The 17,934-nt window shown below is 44.9% G+C and overlaps 1 protein-coding gene across 4 annotated transcripts; it reads right to left on the bottom strand.

The window, feature by feature from the left end:
- Nucleotides 1-817: 817 nt before the first annotated feature.
- On the bottom strand, nt 818-17,924 carry LOC127606577 (BEN domain-containing protein 4). 4 transcript variants are annotated; one of them, XM_052074936.1, is made up of 6 exons: nt 17,389-17,924; nt 16,099-16,562; nt 7,790-8,338; nt 4,875-4,966; nt 2,710-2,977; nt 818-2,501 (listed from the first exon to the last, which is right to left on the bottom strand). In XM_052074936.1, exons 2-6 carry the CDS (start codon nt 16,484-16,486, stop codon nt 2,269-2,271), a joined length of 1,530 nt encoding a protein of 509 aa, XP_051930896.1. In that variant the 5' UTR covers nt 16,487-16,562; nt 17,389-17,924; the 3' UTR covers nt 818-2,268. The 4 variants fall into 4 exon arrangements, with proteins under 4 accessions (XP_051930896.1, XP_051930894.1, XP_051930897.1 ...); XM_052074934.1 differs by lacking the exon at nt 17,389-17,924 and adding an exon at nt 4,753-4,779 and having other exon boundaries at nt 2,710-2,950; nt 16,099-16,807; XM_052074937.1 differs by lacking the exon at nt 17,389-17,924 and having other exon boundaries at nt 818-2,468; nt 16,099-16,808.
- Between the last annotated feature and the right edge of the window lie 10 nt (nt 17,925-17,934).

A 17,934-nucleotide genomic window follows, 5' to 3' on the forward strand; every position in this document is an offset into this window, starting at 1 on the left:
ACTGAAAGAAAAAAGGAGCAGTATGGTTAATTGTTGACATTCAGATCACAAGGACGGAATGCAATGTTTTTAAGGTTCCTGTGGCATTTTTTTATCCGTCTTAAAAAAAATTATAATAATACTTGTACGTATGCGTACATCATATCATGGTACACCTTTACACAGCAACTGACTAGGTACATTCAAACACTGGATTTGAGATTCCCAATAAAATACACAATGCCATACAATTAAAGTCAATCCATCCATTTTCCAAACTTCTTTTTCTCACAGGGAGGGTGAACACGGCACCTGAAGGGATGTCTTGTGCTTCTTTTGGGGAAGGCAAACGTCATTGGAACATTAAACTTTAAGATTGTGTATGTCGAAAATTAAGGCATTACTTCATGACAGCACCGTACCAGTATAATACAATTCAGGGCTTTGATAGGGATGCTCGACTTAAGTTTCCCATGTATTCAATTTGAACAATCTCACCGACAATGTGCTGTACATGTAACAAAACGGAGCCCTCGGGCTATGTTTACACTTTCTGCTCACCACGGCAGCCGCGTTTTAAGTCACTATCACAACACCGGATGATTGTGATACAACACTGAGGCACAGATGGGATGGTTAACGTACATGACAGGTCATACATGCCATGGATGTTCGTACAGATTGTTAAATTGTCCCAAATAAATGTCATGGCAGTCACAATGTGGATGAGAAATCCCATCAGCCAAAGTATACCGGTGTGAATGCAACTAAGTACACAATTAGAAGCCGTCCGTAGTGGAATGGGAAGCACCCCCCCCCCCCCCCCACCCCCAGTTGTGTTGTGGCCTGTTTTGCCTTGGTTCTATAAGTAAGTGAGGGTGTATAAGGAAGCTATTTTTATTAGATCATGGCGGGCCCTGGCATGACACAGCACTTTTCATTTCACGAGACAAGAGCCTGACATGATGCATGGGCTCTAGAATGATCCGCCTTCATGTATGTAGAGAAAGTGTCCATACAAGCTACTTACAACTCCTCAAATGTGTGTGAAGGACTTGAGCGCACTGTGAAAAGTGTGAGTAAATAAGAGGTGCTTTTGCTTCTTTTGGTACTAGAGATCGATAAAGAAACCTAGTACACTTATTAAGTGCCAGTATGTGCGCCCCTGCACCGACACGAACACTTGAGCTAGGTAGTGGGAGCCTCATTCAGCTCTGCCGTGGCCACAAAAGTAAAAAAATTTGACTGAACTAGAGAAACATGAGGAACCCCATCAGAACTTGATGGGCAACGGGGGAACATACAAGCATCCTTAGCGCGCATATGAGCCTCCCGGACTCAGCAGCCACCCCACCCCAGCCCATCAACGATAGCATGATAGACTGCGAGAAAACAGCATGGAGGAAAAAAATGCCTAAATGCCACACTGAATTACGTTTCAAACAAACAGGGTGTAAACAAAGCGTAAACGTTGGATAGTGCTACCAGAAATATAGTTTGGGGAGAAATACTCCAAAAAAGGGCTGCTGAGGATGAATCATTAGCATCTCACTGCCGAAACAGGACATGGGTATTGATTAAATGAATAATAAAGTACAAAACTACAGGTCATATCAGCTAAGCTCTTCAGGCCACACACCAAAAGAGGGCTACAATTAAAGGTGCTCCATCACAGTCAAAGGACGTTAAGTGTTTTGCTTAATAACCACCCTCCCCAAAATGAAAAGTTTTCGCTAAATGGAGGAGTTTGAGTGTCATGATTGGTTTGTCCCACTTTCTTGCTTGGTAACCAAAACCATGAAAAGATAGCAAATGGAAGACTGAAATCTGGATTCAAAACCCCTTGGAGTCTAACCTGCATTTAACTATTGTTGGGCTATAAAATTAGTTGAAAAGCAGCTAATACTTCATCTTCTGCATCTTTTTAGAACCCCATGTGGAATATTGTGTTTGTCTCAAGCAGCAGTGAGGAATTTAGGATTCATGGGCAATCCAGCCCATGAATCAGACCATATAATCTGGCCCTCCTATACACAAATACAACCTCAGTGGAACTGTTATTTGAAAAACAAAACAAAAAAAAAAACATTGAACCTCCATTTGCTCTTATGGTATATTAAGAGACATGTTTTTGATCGTCACGTTCACATTTTTCATGAATTTACTATGGCCCTTTAAGGACTTTGGTCTCTGACAGGAAAATGGCTCCCCATCCCTGTTATAAAGTAACAGAACAAGGTCAGTGATTTGGACGAGGGATGCTGTGTAGCAACACTCGGTGAGACTCCTTCAGTCCAACTGGCCATTGTGACAGCCTTTCAAATAGAGCTCATCCTGAGACAAGTGTGTGTCAAAGCCGTCCAGGTAGAGGACACTACCAGCACCTCCTCCGCCCCCCATGAAGGTCCCCACGGCGCGGCCTTGTCGAGCGTGTCCAACAGCGTCGCTGAAAACTTTATTGATCTGCTCTTCGGAGGGCATCCACCAGTCTGGATTGGAGGCACAGTGCATTCGGATGAACTCTGACCAAGACAGTTGGGCAAAGAGAAAGAACATTTTTATTCAGTTCTGTTGTCTGTTTACAGTATCTTGTCCCAAAAATCTACTTTTATGACAGGGCATCTAGGACCGGGTATACTCAGTGACTTTTGCACATTCATGATATGCAGCAAAGGTCTATCTTCTCTTTCCTTCACCATCATCCCTATCGAACAGGCCGCCGGTTGGTACCTCTGAGGCAGCTGACTTTGACAGGATTGAGCGGCTGTCTCTCCAGGCCCGGTTCTCTCAAATGGACCGAACGCTTCCGTTTGCCCAGGCCGCACGAGAATTTGAGTTCGTCGGTGGTGAAGACGAAGCGTATCAGGTAGCGCAGCAGTCGCCGGCCATCTTTCTTGGAGGAGTTGACCGCCTCGTCCCACTGCTTATTGGTGATATAGAGAGGGTAGTTCTCCAGCAGCTGCTTGCTTCCCTGGATAGATAAGGAATTATTTTCACACTTTGAGAATGTTTTACGTGACATGATATGAACCGCCCTTTCAGGATGTGAAGTATCATTTGTCACATATTTCCAACAGGTGACATTTCAGTCATATCAAGTGCAAAAAACAAACAAACAAAAACCCACGAGGACAGTAGTTCTACATGGACTATCAGATAGTCCATCAGTTAGAATTTAATTCTTGGCTGTGTCAGTAGGCCATAACCTTCCTAACCGAGGAAATGAGCCGATGATTTGAGATAGAAGTCGCTGACATTAAATCTCAAACGATGAGACCGTTGCTGGCCAATGAAAATAATTTACAGTCCCCTTCAAAAGTATTGGAACAGTGAAACTATTTTTTTTCTTGTGGACTAAAAAAATGTGTGCGTGTCCAAAACATGCAGCTGCAAATCTGATGCCATGACTACAAAATCTATCATTTAACTGAGGCTTAGTGTGTCCTGGTGCCAAGTGTACGTGTGTGGACACCCTTATGTTTGAACATACTGTTGGTTATGGACAATCTGTGACGAGCACAGAAGTCCAATAACAGAACACCCTCCAATGACTCCAGCAAGGGTGGCAACTCTGAACTTCAGTTTGGTGCACAGACACAAACAACATTCAGGACCCATCTCCCACTCAAAGGCAAGGGGCGGCTACCCTCTCGTCCACCGAGGTGAACCCCAATGTACAGTCACCTAGCCGGGGGCGATAAGTATGCACACACGTGGTCGCCTCTCATCTTGGCCAATGCCAGAATGGAAGCATGTCCAACCCCTCTCAAGAGAACTGGTACCAGAGCCTAAACTGTACATGGAGGCGAGCCTGACTATAGCGCATCTAGTCGGAACTTCTCAGGCTCCTTCCCGGTCAGGGAGGTGACATTGCATGTCATTATTGTTAGTTTCTAGCGCCTGAGATCAGACCGCCAAGGTCCCCGCCTTTTGCCGCGGCTCAGCTTACAAGGCCTCCGACCCCTTTGACTCCATCCACAAGTGATGAGCCCATGGGAAGCCCATGTTGCCTTTTCGGGCTCGGCCCGGCCCCATGGGTAAAGGCCGGCCACCAGGCGCTCGCCAGCGAGCCCCTCCTCCTGGCCTGGCTCCAGGGAGGGCCCCGGTGACCCGCGTCTAGGCAAGGGAGATTGTGTTCCAAATTTCATAAGGGGTCTATCTTAGCCGTGCATTGTCTGATCCCTCACCGAGAACCTGTTTGCCATGGGTGACCCTGCCAGGGGCCTAACGCCTCAGACAACTTTGCCCCTAAAATCATTGGGACACGCAAACCCCTCCATCACGGTAAAGTGACGGCTCATAGAGGGGCTGACGGCTCATGGAGGGGTTGTGAGAGAGTGTGCAGGAAATTAGATATGGGTAGATTCTTATGCAGACGTGGATAGGAGGTGAATCTAGGCAGGAACTGTGCAAAAAATGAAACAAAGAGGTACTTCAGTGTTGTCTTGTTCTAACATAATGATAATAATAATATCATGCTAATGCTTGCAAAATAATTATTTTCCATAACAGTGCATTCAGCCATGCATCTCTTTCCCTTGTGTCCTGGCACTTACTCACATCATAACAGAAAAAAACAACTCAACACCTTGCTGATATACAAAGCAACTTGACATTTTTGGGATTTTTTTAAAAATTATTCTTCGTCAATACAAGGACACTTACTGACATCTGATTGAAAATGGCGTCTGGCCCGAGTGAGATACTACGACACCAGACATTTTTCGAATATGAATAAAATATATGGTATAAAACAAACAAACAAACACTAACCTCAAAGACTGTCTGCTGTTCTTCTTCCTACAGAGATAGAACAGGCAATTTTACTTCAACACGCACGAGCATTAAAACATGCAGGCTCTCGGACTACAACTGAGCTTTCATTTGAGCCTCACCTCAGTGAGCGGCTCCTCTGGTATCGGCGGCACCAGTTGGTTGTGAAACTCAACAACATTCTTGAAGTAGTCAAGAACATTTTGACAGGGAACTGCAGACATGACAATCAATGAGAACACAAACACGAACACAGTGACAATATATTTGGCACCAGCAACTTCCCTTTTTCTGATTTATTTACCAGATCTGTGTTATTGTTGGCAGGTATTCTTCCATAAATGTTCCCACAACACATACATTGAAGGATGTCGTAAAACTGCTGCTCAAATCTTAAACAAATCTAATCACATCAATTTTGAATTGGTTGTGATCGTAATCTAAGTGATTTTTTTTCCTGTTTTGTATTAGAAACTTCTCCTTCTATTATAGATTTTTTTTAAATAACAAGGTATCAAATACACAGATGCTTTTTTAAAAAAATTATATTTGGGTAAATAAAAAAAAGCAGTTTATCTATTTTATTTTAAAACAAAATATACAATATTTGGTACAGAAGCAACATGCTGCATGTTTGGGTTAAATCCATAAATAAATGTTATCATTCTTCTTTTGTTTGAATTCTTCTTAGCAAGTTACAGTGTCGCATAACTGGTGAGCTCATTTAGAACAGATCAACGAGCTATTCATGTTGTTATTGGGGCTGATTAGTTGCCGTTGGCACAATTTTTTTTAAATGGTTTTTTTTTAGGACAATGAGCATTAATCAACAGAGCAGGCATCCATAGGGGTGTTCACACGGCACACATTTGCTCCGGCGCTGCACCGATGTAGTTTGTTGCGATATATTTTGCACCGCAGCAAATTGTGTGGAGCGTTCACACGTACAAAGCCGCTGAGCGTGCCAGCACCGGCACAGCGTCGGTGTAGCCCGACTTGCGTTCACACGGCAGTTTCTGCAGCGGAGCAAAACGAAAGAAAAAAAAGGAGCTGTCGTGTTGGTTACTGTATATACACAACTCAAGCGACTACTGGACCGGCACGCCCTTCTCCTTCTCGGTCTCCGTGCCTTCTGCTCGAGAGTGACCGCCCAAGAAAACGTAAATCAACGATGACTTCAATGACACTCAGAAAAGCAAACACTAATGCGCCAAACAGAAAATCGAGAGAGGAAATCACAAAATAAATTATATGGGGGCCGGGGGGGTTGTGAACAAACAACTCCGAGACAGTCCAGTCTCCTACAAAAGGAAAGATGTTACCAGCCAAGTCTTGTGTCGTTATTAAACAAACACATGACGGAAGTCCGACAGAGCACGAAAGCAACGCATTTTCGCCGTACGTACGCTTCACAAGCATTTTCTCTGGAGGAAATTTAACCCAGTTGCGTTCACACGTGCAAATTTACATCGGTGCTGCTTCGCAAACGAGCATTTGCTCCGGAGCAAATTTTTAAAGCACCTCCCTGAGGTGGATCAAAATTGGTCCGGTGTAAGCTGTTTTCCGGGGCTACGCACGTGTGAACGCTCTATTGGGGCATCCCCGGCGTAGCACCGGACCAAATCTTGCCGTGTGACCACCCCTCATGTTCGCAGTGTCTTCTCCCTCCCTTTTCCTCTTCCTCGTCCTCCTTTTCCATGCACAACTACTCACCCCTGCCCTCTCTGCTCACCGAAAAGGAGGAAAAAAGTTAACTTGGGGCATTGAACATCAAAAAGGCAGCCCATTCAGCTAAGAAAATAAATAAACAAATAAAATAAAATACAATGAGCTAAATGGGGATGTTCGGTTCCTATACCACTGATGTCAGAGTTTGGTTCGCATTGTCAGCAGTAAATAAAAATCATTTCCAGTGAGTTTTGGACTCCGCCAAGGCTGCCCTTTGTCGCGATTCTGCTCATAACATTTACAGACAAAATTTCTAGGGGCAGCCGAAACGTTGAGGGGGTCCGTTTTGGTGGCCTCAGTATTGCATCTCCGTTTTTTGCAGATGATGTGGGCCTGTTGGCTCCTTCAAGCAGGGCTCTCCAACTCTCACTGGAGCGTTTCGCAGCCGAGTGTGAAGCGGTTGGGATGAAAATCAGCACCTCTAAAATCTGAAACCATGGTCCTCAGTCGGAAAAGGGCGGAGTGCCCCCTCCGGGTCGGGGAGGAGATCTTGCTCCAAGTGGAGGAGTTTAAGTATCTTGGGAGGAGGGAGTGAGGGCAGGAGGGAGCGAGAAATCGGCAGGCGGATCGGTGCAGCGTCTGCTGTGATGCAGACGTTGTATCGGTCTGTCGTGGTAAACAAGGAGCTGAGCCAAAGGGCGAAGCTCTCAATTTACCGATCTACGTTCCAACCCTCATCTATGGTCACGAGCTATGTGTCGTGACTGAAAGAACGAGATCCTGGATACAAGCGGCCGAAATAAGTTTTATCCGCAGGGTGTCCGGGCCTCTCCCTTAGAGATAAGGTGAGAAGCTCGGTCATCCGGGAGAGGCTCAGAGTCGCGCCGCTTCTCCTCCACATTGAGAGGAGCCAGATGAGGTGGCTTGGACATCTGATTCGGATGCCTCCTGGACGAGATGTTCTGGGCATGTCCCACCGACAGGAGGCCCTAGGACGACCCTGGGCACGCTGGAGAGACTATGTCTCCCAGTTGGCCCGGGCATGCAGCTGGAACAAGTGGCTGGGGAAAGGGAAGTTTGGGCTTCCCTGCTAAAGCAATTGTCTCAGCGATACGACTCCGGATAAGCGGTAGAAAATGGATGGATGGACAATGAAATAAAAATAAAGAAGAGCTCACTGCCAGTGACAGCATGTATTCGCGGTTATTGAAAGTTTGACTTTTTCAAACCATGGTAAACTGTCAAACTGGTCATCAGCCCATGCCAAGTTAAACAATTTGAACGGAAAAAAAAGTGACACTTTCCCGGCTGTTACAAAGCTTCTGTCCACAGGTGTTAGCAGTTAAGAACTGGTCTTTTCTGAATGCACCTGGAACTGTTTCCAGCTTATTGCGGAGCTCCTCGTTCTCCTGCTGCAGCGACAGCACTTCCTGCTCCAGTTCGAGGCAACGTGGGCAGCAGCTCTCCTCCTCGTCCTCTTCCTCCGGCAGCGTGGATGAAGGGTGTCCGTACGACTCGGACGGTGTCGGGGAGCCCCAGCCCACCAGGGTGCGTCTTGGGGGAGAGACCTCTGACCCGGGCTCCGCTGAGTGGCACTGCTCCTCCTCCAAGCCCGCAACCAAACGAGACTCTTGCTGTTGTCCGGAGAGCAAATAGTTGTGAAGTGAGTCTGTGAAGATTCGCAGAACAGCAGTGGTTTGTTGTTTGTTTAAATGGCTTTTGTTTGCCTCCTCTTCTGGCTCGGTGGACGAGGAGGAGGAGCTCTCCTCGGGCTTGGAGCAATGACTGGCGCTGGGACCGTCCTCTGTCTTGATGCTGGGTGGGATGGACAGCGAGGGTTCCAGCAGCCGCCCGTTGTTGAGGAGGCTGAGGACTCGACTGCATTCCTTGGCGAAGGCGTCTAAGATGAGTCGATTCTCTGAACAAATAAGAAACAACACAAAAGAGTTCACTTCAAGCTGGCAGTAAATGTTCAAATAGTTGCGAGACTTGATGTGAGGGTGCAGGAACAGAACAGGCGGGGACCTAAGGTAGTGCCAGACTGCCAGTTGACATCTAGTCTAGGTTTTTATCCAGTGTTGCTCAATTCTTGTAAAGTGTCTGAGTACTATGAAAAGCGCGTTCAAAATGAAATTATTATTATTAGTCCCATCCAATCCAACACATTTTCTAAAAATAGATCAAGAACCACTGACAGTGAGATTTTGTATTTGTGCATCATAATGTGCGTCTGATCTCCCTCCATTTGCTGAGCAGGCTCTTCCGAATGGCGTCCTTGACTTAACACCACCTTTGCAACACCTACAGCCTCCCTTGCTGAGTAGACTCGGATGCAATGCCGTGCTCTAAACTAACTTGTAACGGTACCGGAGGTTCCGGAATTAGACATATATATATTAGAGCTGTCAGTTTAGCGCGTTTTTATTGGCATTAATTTAAATGAATTTTAACGGGATTAATTTTTTTCTCGCGAGATTAACGCGGCACACGTCACAAGCGGATGTTACGTTGCTCGATAAATACACCATAACAAAACAACAAGCGCACCGCAGAAGTCCACGCCCATGTCTGTTTTGCCAGCCACGGGAGCACGAGACACCGAAAACGGATACTTAAAGAGTTTATGAATGGAAAGTTTACTTTTAAAAAGTTGCCAGATTTCTCCACTGACAATACCGAAGTTATCTGTTTTTTTCTCTCTCTGTATCATACAGGTATACGATGTATGCCACTGACACGATTGTTACTTGTTTGGACCTATTTTGTGTGGAAGGTTACCGTGTTCTGCGTCCATATAAATAGAGCGGGTGGCGCTTCTCTGTTTGTTTGACAGTGGTAGCGACCTAGCGAAAATAAAACATCTCGAGTGTTGTCATCGAACCAAGTGGAGTCATTCGAAATGAGGTCTACACAAAAACTGTAGAGAGACTTACGCACAAGGAGGACCAACACAATCAACATAGCCTGACTGTGTTAGGGGGAGTGACCCCCCCCCCCCCCCTTTAGAATGTTTTGCCCCAGCAGCACGGGGGAAGTGCTTGCGCTTTTTTGTACGGCGGGCAGTTTTGAATACAGCGGCACATAATGAACACTAGTGTCCGGTGTCTCGTTATTCTTCAACAAACATACAGAAACAGACTGCTGTGTTCAAAGTAACCTTGAGAAAAACGAAGTATGCAACCATGGTTTAAATCTACTATAGGCTGAGTACTAGTTTACCTTAGATGTGCACTTTATAATGTTATATTGCTCTGTTTTGATTTTATAAAAATAGCTGTTAAAGCAGCTGTTGTGTGACAAAATATTGTGTTCATTGTTGTTGATGGACAGTAATATTGTGTGAGAGATCATGTGTGAATAACTGCTCCAAGTGAAAAATGTTCATGTAAAATTGAAAATCAAAATTGTTATTTCAGTAAATATTTGCATTTGGCACATAGAAAACTGATTCATGATTCCATGTTGATGAGAGCATTAAAATGGGGGAAAAATAGGACAAAAATGTAAAAGGAAATTCAGAAACGATAACAAATGTGCGAGTAATCACGATTAATTTTTTAGTTCATTTGAGTTAATTATGACAGTTGCATTTTTAAATATTTTAATCGTTTGACAGCTCTAATATATATAAAAAATCCTCAACTCACCCCTCGGGTGGTGTCCGTCCCTCATTCAGCTCGGGTCCTCTACCAGAGGCCAGGAAGCTTGAGGGTTCTGCGCAGTATCCTTGCTGTTCCCAGCACTGCACATTTCTGGACTGAGATGTCCGATGTTGTTCCCGGGATCTGTTGCAACCACTCATCTAGTTTGGGGGTCACTGCCCCGAGTGCTCCGACCACCACAGGCACGACTGTCACCTTTACCTTCGAGGCTCTCTCCAGCTCCTCTCTGAGCCCTTGGTATTTCTCGAGTTTCTCATGTTCCTTCTTCCTGATGTTTCCATCACTTGGGACCGCGACATCCACTACAATGGCTTTCCTCTGCCCTTTATCTATGATCACGATATCTGGTTGGTTCGCCATTACCATCTTGTCAGTCTGGATCTGGAAGTCCCACAGGATCTTCGCTTTGTCATTCTCCACCACCTTCTGAGGTGTTTCCCATTTTGACCTTGGGGTTTCCAGTCCATACTCCGCACAGATGTTTCGGTAGACTATGCCAGCCACCTGGTTATGGCGTTCCATGTAGGCTTTCCCTGCCAGCATCTTACACCCTGCAGTTATGTGTTGGATCGTCTCAGGTGCCTCTTTGCACAACCTACACCTTGGGTCTTGTCTGGTATGGTATATCTGGGCCTCGATGGCTCTGGTGCTCAAGGCCTGCTCCTGAGCAGCCAGGATGAGTGCCTCTGTGCTGTCCTTCAGGCCAGGCCTCTCTAGCCACTGATAGGACTTCTTGAGATCAGCCACTTCAGTTATGGTCCTGTGGTACATCCCGTGTAGGGCCTTGTCCTCCCATGATGGTCCCTCTTCCAACGCCTCATCTTCTGTTCCCCATTGTCTGAGACATTCTCTGAGTACATCATCCGTTGGAGCATTCTCCTTGATGTATTCATGGAGCTTGGATGTTTCATCCTGGACAGTGGCTCTCACACTCACTAGTCCCCGGCCTCCTTCCTTCATATACATACATATATATATATATATACATATATATATATACACATACATATATATATATATACATATATATATATATATATATATATATATATATATATATGTATGTATATATATATATATATATATATATATATATATATATATATATATATATATATTATATATACACTGTAGATATATATAGTTTATTACATAAAAAAATAACACAAACACAAAAAAATAATTCAAAAATACACAACACCGAACTAAGTACAACAAATGATGCTGGTTACAAAAACACGTCAAACCAAAAACGCTTGCAAAAGGCAAGGAAAGTAAATAGCCTGTCGTAAAAATGCAAAAAAAAAAAACAGCCAAACTGCGACAGATACAAAACTGAGACTATATTTACACAACCAAAATGTGATCAAAATGCAAAAACGTGGTGAGAAACTACGTGGCATGAATCAAAATGAGCGTCTAGAGCAGGGGTGTCAAAAATGTTTTGTTGCGGGCCACTTTGGAGCTATGTCATCTCTCTGAGGGCTGTTATGACAGCGAAATCTCAAAAATGTTGAATCGTCTCTTCGCGTTATTACTTGTACATAACAAACTACTGGATTACTAATTTTGAAATCACTCAAATCAACGATAATATTTTGAATATTATTCAAGTGAGGGTAAAAAAAGGGGAACAAAATTATTGAAGAATCTTAACATTATTTATTTCCTTGGAATATTTCGATACAGATTTTAGCACGGTTCATGAAAATCGACGGGCCGACGTGTCTGCGTGTCAGGCCAGATCTGGCCACTGGCCTTGAGTTTGACACCTGTGGTCTAGAGAATTCTACACTTGGCGACAAAGTGATGAGCAAGACGAAGAATAATCCGACGAAGACTTGACAGCTTGACAGTCCTTAAATGCGTGGCTAATTGAGATGTGCAGCAGGTGCGTATACTGAATTGAAAGGCCTCATCTGCCACCGGCTGGAGACACAAAAACAGAATCATGACACAAGTCGCTCTTGTATGAGGCCTGTTTCCTGCCAGCTGCATGACATACTTTTAACAGGGTGTGACTATCTACCACTAACTCCAGTTTGAAGCAAGGCTTTTGTATTAAAATAGGATTAAAAATCCTCGGGGCATTTTTTATTCTTTTTAAAGTGAGGCCAAAGCGCTTACAGAAATTATATTGGAACATTTACTTCTTTTAACATAATGAGACCCGTTTTTGCAAGAAAAATCAACAACGCACCTCAAGCAGATGCTTCCTTTTTTCCACACTTGAAAAACAAAACAAAACAACTCCACCCCCCAAAAAAACAGGGAAAAACAATATTACGACTAATATTGACATGAATCACAGAAGGCGGCGTAGACGTGCCATCTGAAAAATTGACATTCGCCCCCCCGCCAAAGCTCTTCGCCCGAACAGTTAGTTGGTACTCTTTGCAGCTACCAGTAAGTACTTTAGCTATGCCATAAGGATAACTAGCTTTGTTTCTCCATCCCTTGTGTTTCTCTTGTTTAACATTACGCTGACTAACAACACTATTCATAGAAACTCATGCTCGTTAATACCGTATTTTCACGACTATAAGGCGCCATTAAAAGTCTTAAATTTTCTCCAAAATGGACAGGACGCCTTATGGTGCGGAGCATCCTTTATATGCGCTGAGTTCCAAAATCTGACTGACAGCCGACACGCTGTTTATATAGAGAAAAGGCGGAAGTGACTGTGAAAGAAGTCGGCCAATCAGGGAAGGGTGGGCGTGTATATATACATATATGGAGAGGGAGAGAGAGAGAGAGAGGGAGAGAGAGGACAGACAAGCTAGTCCGCCAATGGTGAAGGGTGGGCGTGTAAGTGGACGCCTCAAGCCAGTACCAACACTTGTATAGCGTGTGGCAATGTGCATTGTTGCAAAACAACTCCGGTTTTGGTTTCTAAGAACCCCTGAAAATAAATTCGACAAAAAGACATGCCTACGAAGTTCAGTTAAAACTTAAAGCCACCGGTTATGCTTTTGGCATGCGTGACCATCTCACAGCAGCGGTGAAAAATCAAGTCAAGCAAATGAACTCTGAGCTTGCCGTTATTCCCGGAGGCTTGACTAAAGAACTCCAACCGCTGGACATTGGCATCAACCGGGCGTTCAAAGTAAAGTTGCGAACAGCATGGGAACAATGATCGATGGCAAACACAACTTTACAAAGAGTGAGAGGCAGCGCTGGGCGAGTTACGCCACAATACGCAACAACGAGAGGGAACGCGGCGTTTTTTATGGATTACGGTACTTGCACAATTGCTCAATTCTTTCTACACACACACGCGCTGCCACCATGTTTCGCTCTGTTCTTTACTTTCAAATGTGGGAAACCTTCACACGAGAGAAATGTTGACTTTGCTGTTGCTGCTCCTTCTTTCCGCTCGGCAATGCGTAGCAACTCACACTAGCATGTGATGCATTCAATGACAACTGAGATGTGCAGTCCTCTGCTTCTGATACAGAGGATGAGGACTTTGATGGATTTCTGAGTGATGATTGATCGAAAACGTGAGAACATTGTACGATGGCTAAATAAAATACACCCGAACTCAGTTCTGCTTTCGTTGCCTTTTTAAAAACGTGTTTTTATCTTATCTGTATGTCTTGGCATGCTACCGTATGCTTCAAGCTAACGTGTTAAAGTGCGCGCATGCATGCCGTATGTTTAAGCTGGCGTATGTTTTACCACTGTAAAACTGCGGCTATTCGTACGATGCGTCCTGTGTATGTGTAAAATACAGAAATGTCACGCATTAATGAGACTGCGGCCATTAGTACGATGCGTCGAATAGTCGTGAAAATACGGTACTCAAAATTCACGTGTCAATGTTCAGAATCCGCTCAGCCTTTGCAAAAATTACAATGCCAACGTTTTGACCGATACTGTCCGACGCATTCATTGACCAATGTTTATGAGTGTATTTCTAAAACTGATTTTGGAAGTGAATAGTAATCATATTCCAGACTTTTCGTCCAGGCACGTCAGCTACATACACACACAACCACTCAAATGTGACTGTAAGGCCGAGACGGATGTGTCACACTTATTAATATGCGCAGTCTTTGTGTAGCAGTGGTGATGTGGCTGATATCATCCATTCGCTACTCGCCTTACTGCTTCCCTCTCCACTTCTGTGGCACAGCGAGCCGAGTAGCCTCATAAAACGTCAAGATAAGCAACACATTCAGCCGTGCAGAATTTATGAGGACCATTTGTTTTAATCACAATACTTGGAGATGGCCATTTTTATATCCTTGCATTCGGCGCGATTGTGTGCTTCTTTTCATCAAGTTTATTTCCTGTCATCAAGGGAACATTAAGCGCATCATCTGTGAAGATGAGTGGGATGTTCTAAGTCTTGATCAATTGCAGGATATTTGGTTTTGTTTTGACCTCGTAAATTCTGCATTGCAAGTTTTCATATCTGAACACAACAAAGGCATTACCTTTTGGAATTGAAATGTTTGCTGATTGAACCCCCCCCCCCCAAAAAAAAAAGCCCTTTCTGGAGTAGAAAACTCCAAACCACTGGCAGAGATGTTAAAATTTACAGGGGACCTCTTATCCACAGGTCTCTTTGGTTTTTTCTTTGACAGAGGATAAACACAGCAACAACATTAACCACTTCAAGCCTCGGGTGGCAGCAATACATCTCAGCCGATTGTGGTAGGGCTTTTCCACACCGCGACAACAAGGCGCTCTAAAACGGCCACACTGGCGCAAAGCTCCTGCCCGCACACACCCACTGGCTGGCGCATTGAACAATTTTGTTGGCCATTCTCTGCGTGATCTCCGCACATTTACAACGAACAATAAGGCACTCTTTGTGCAGCCACCTAGGCCCGAAGCCTTCACAAGCTGATTGCTGAGTCTCTTTATTTTACCCCCCCCTAGCTCTTTCAGCTCACGCGTATCACGACAGACCACGAGACACTCCTAAACGGCCACTCCGTCCGAAGGGAAGATACGTTTTTGGGTTGTACGCAGAGCTAGCTAGCTAATTGCAGGTCACACTTGTGTTGGATAGTCTGAGGCAAACAAACACGCTCAGGTTCGTATCTAGTGGTCGAGGAAGACTCGTGACCAACTCCAAAGTGTGGCGGAGTGTTTTTTAAGCCCAACAAAAAAATTGAAATGGTTCAAGACATTAATTAATGCTGTATCTCCACATTTACTGGTCAGTACTTAATATTCCTATCTTTGCACATTTTCAGCGATTATCTTCAAACATGTAGAATACGTTCCAAACTAAAGCTTTGAACTAACTTTCAAGGGTCTTTAAAAAGTGCTATAGGTGAGGGGCATGATGTCAGAACGGATTATTTTTATTTCAACAATTTCTTATGTATAAAATGTCATGAAATGTGAACTAATTGGCAGACAAATCTACTGTACTAACAATATTTAGGCTATTGCACGGGCACACGCGGGGTATGCAGATTTGGTATTATACCGACTCCAACAAAGCTTCAAAGCAACACTAAAGCAGCAGCAGCGATCTGCCAAATACAGAGATTAAAACATGATTTGAAGATGAGATGGATCCTGTTTAATTTCGCGGCAACAAGAATTTGGTTCATTGCCTTCATCTCAGGGTTGGTCTGCCTTGGACGCACACTCCCATCTTTCTTGGGCACAGACACCCCCATTTAAAACCCACCCCTATAAACAGCAGGCTGACATGGAACAATGTCTTTAAACGGGAGATTGTGAAGACTACATACACACACACACACACAAACACACATACACGGAATGTGCGTGCACGCAAATCAGTCCAGTGGTGATCCAATCATGGCTGCTCTCATTACAACAATCACAGCTAACGAGAAGAAATGAAACAAAACGTGATGCTAGCGCGTATCAATTAAGAGATTGTGCTGTGTTCATTCACTGCAAAAAGTGGGTACCTGTATTGAGAGAAGTAAAAGTCTAATATTATTCGAATGGAATATAAAATGCAATATTCCAAAAGGTCATCAACATGCAAAATATGCTGAACTCCAACTTGTGAACGCACCTGAAGTGATCCCCAAAGTGCAGTCTGGAGATTCTTGCTTGAGTCGTCCAGCGGAGTGTGTTGACTCCGCTATGCCGACGATGTCGCGCCGCTGCTGGGTACCGAGAGCGACGCCGCTCGCTGGCTCCATGGAGGTGGATGTCGGGACCCCGCGGCTGGGCCTGCCCTCGCCGGGGAACCTCTGGCGGTGGCTCAGCTGATACTGCGCCTGGAAAGGCAAGTGCTGGCCGGGGCGGAACGTGAGCTGTCGAGAGTCAGTCAAGAGCGAAGGCTCGACCGAGGCGGAGCGGTCGGGGCGCGACTTGCAGTGGAGGTTCCTGGCGGGGCCGCCGCGTCTCATTTTGGCGGCGGAGGGGCCTTCGTCGGCGGGCTGCATCTCCTCCTCCATGCCTGCCTTCGAGCCAGGTGGGTCCAGGTAAGCAGAGGCGCTCGGGATGGCGTTCGTCACGGTATGCCGGGCTCGGCTATCGGAGGACAGAGGGAGGGCGTGTGGTAATGGCTCGAATATTTACTGACGTGCAGCCTCTCCAATCCCCAGGCGGGAGGTCGATGTCGAGACTGGTCCGGAAGGGAAGGAGGGTGGAGGAGAGGTGGCTGAGGGAGCTCGGCGGAGGGGGCGACAGGCGGGACTTGCTTTCTTTGTAGTCCATAAATCAACTTCCATGCAGACTAAATTTACATCGCTACCTATTGCTGTCTGCATTTTGAACGCGGCTCTTTTATTCCACTGTGCGCATAATTACGTTCATCCAAAATGAATTTGAACCTTACATCCGCCTCCCTATTTTAGCTGGATGGCGGTGAAGGTAAGCCATGAGCAAAGTTAGCAAGCACCACAAAGGGGCGCCATAGTCAAAGTCTAGGACGCATTCCAAGACAGATGCGGTTGAAAATGGAACTTCATACAGTATTAGGACACTTGTTTTTGCTTTCCAAAATCAAAGGATTAAAAAAAATATAAAAGCGTTCGTTACCCACAGGTATGATAATGTTCAATAAGTCTTGCTTGAGCTATTTTCAATCTAATGTCTGTCAATCTACACAATTGTGAAATTGCTTTGACAGACAAGATAAGAACCCTTTATTTGTCCCACAATGGAGAAATGTGCAATCTACAGCAGCGAAATTGTGGGGGGCATTAGAAAAGAAAAACAAAGTATTGCATGCACAAAATAATGTTTAAGAAAAACGAACTATACACAGTACAGAATGAAATGTAAAATATAAATATTGATACAAGAATATGTGCACCAACAAGGATGGTCAAAGTATAAGTCGATATCATCTCACCTTGAGGGAAATCCTTGTGGATTCGCAACTTCCACCCATCCATCTATTTCTGATCCATTTCTCCTCTCAAGGGTCACGGGGCGTGTCGGAGCCTATCCCAGCTGTCTTCGAGCAGCAAGTGGGGTACACTCTGAATTGGTAGCAGGCCAATCGCAGGGCACACATAAACAAACAACATTTCACACTCACGATCACCCCTCGGGACAATTTAGAGTGTTACATTGACCTGCCACACATGTTTTTGGATGGTGGGAGGAAACTGGAGTACCCGGAGAAAACCCACGCAGGCCCGGGGAGAACATGCAAACTCCACACAGGGAGGCCGCAGCTGGAATCGAACCCTGCACCTCTGCACTGTGAGGCCGGCGTGCCAAACAGTCGACCACATTTGAAAACAGATATTTGTCATTTCTATTACTTACTTTGTCAAAATAGGCCTTACTCAAAACAGAAAATGATCTGAGAAGGCAAACTAGCATAACTACGGCCCGATGGCATGATGGTTTGAACGTAAACTTGCTCAAATTTTGTTTGAACCATCATGTT

This window comes from Hippocampus zosterae, chromosome 1 (genome assembly GCF_025434085.1).
Source record: "Hippocampus zosterae strain Florida chromosome 1, ASM2543408v3, whole genome shotgun sequence".
In the NCBI taxonomy this organism is placed as follows: domain Eukaryota; kingdom Metazoa; phylum Chordata; class Actinopteri; order Syngnathiformes; family Syngnathidae; genus Hippocampus; species Hippocampus zosterae.

Excerpts from the sequence above, each read along its gene's own strand:
- LOC127606577 (XM_052074936.1), bottom strand. The coding sequence starts at position 16,486 with ATGGAGGAGGAGATGCAGCCCGCCGACGAAGGCCCCTCCGCCGCCAAA. Across the intron at positions 2,978-4,874 it reads CAGAGGAGCCGCTCACTGAG|TGTGAAAATAATTCCTTATC; the intron begins GTGAGGCTCAAA and ends ACATTCTCAAAG. Across the intron at positions 2,502-2,709 it reads CAAAGTCAGCTGCCTCAGAG|AGTTCATCCGAATGCACTGT; the intron begins GTACCAACCGGC and ends TGTCTTGGTCAG.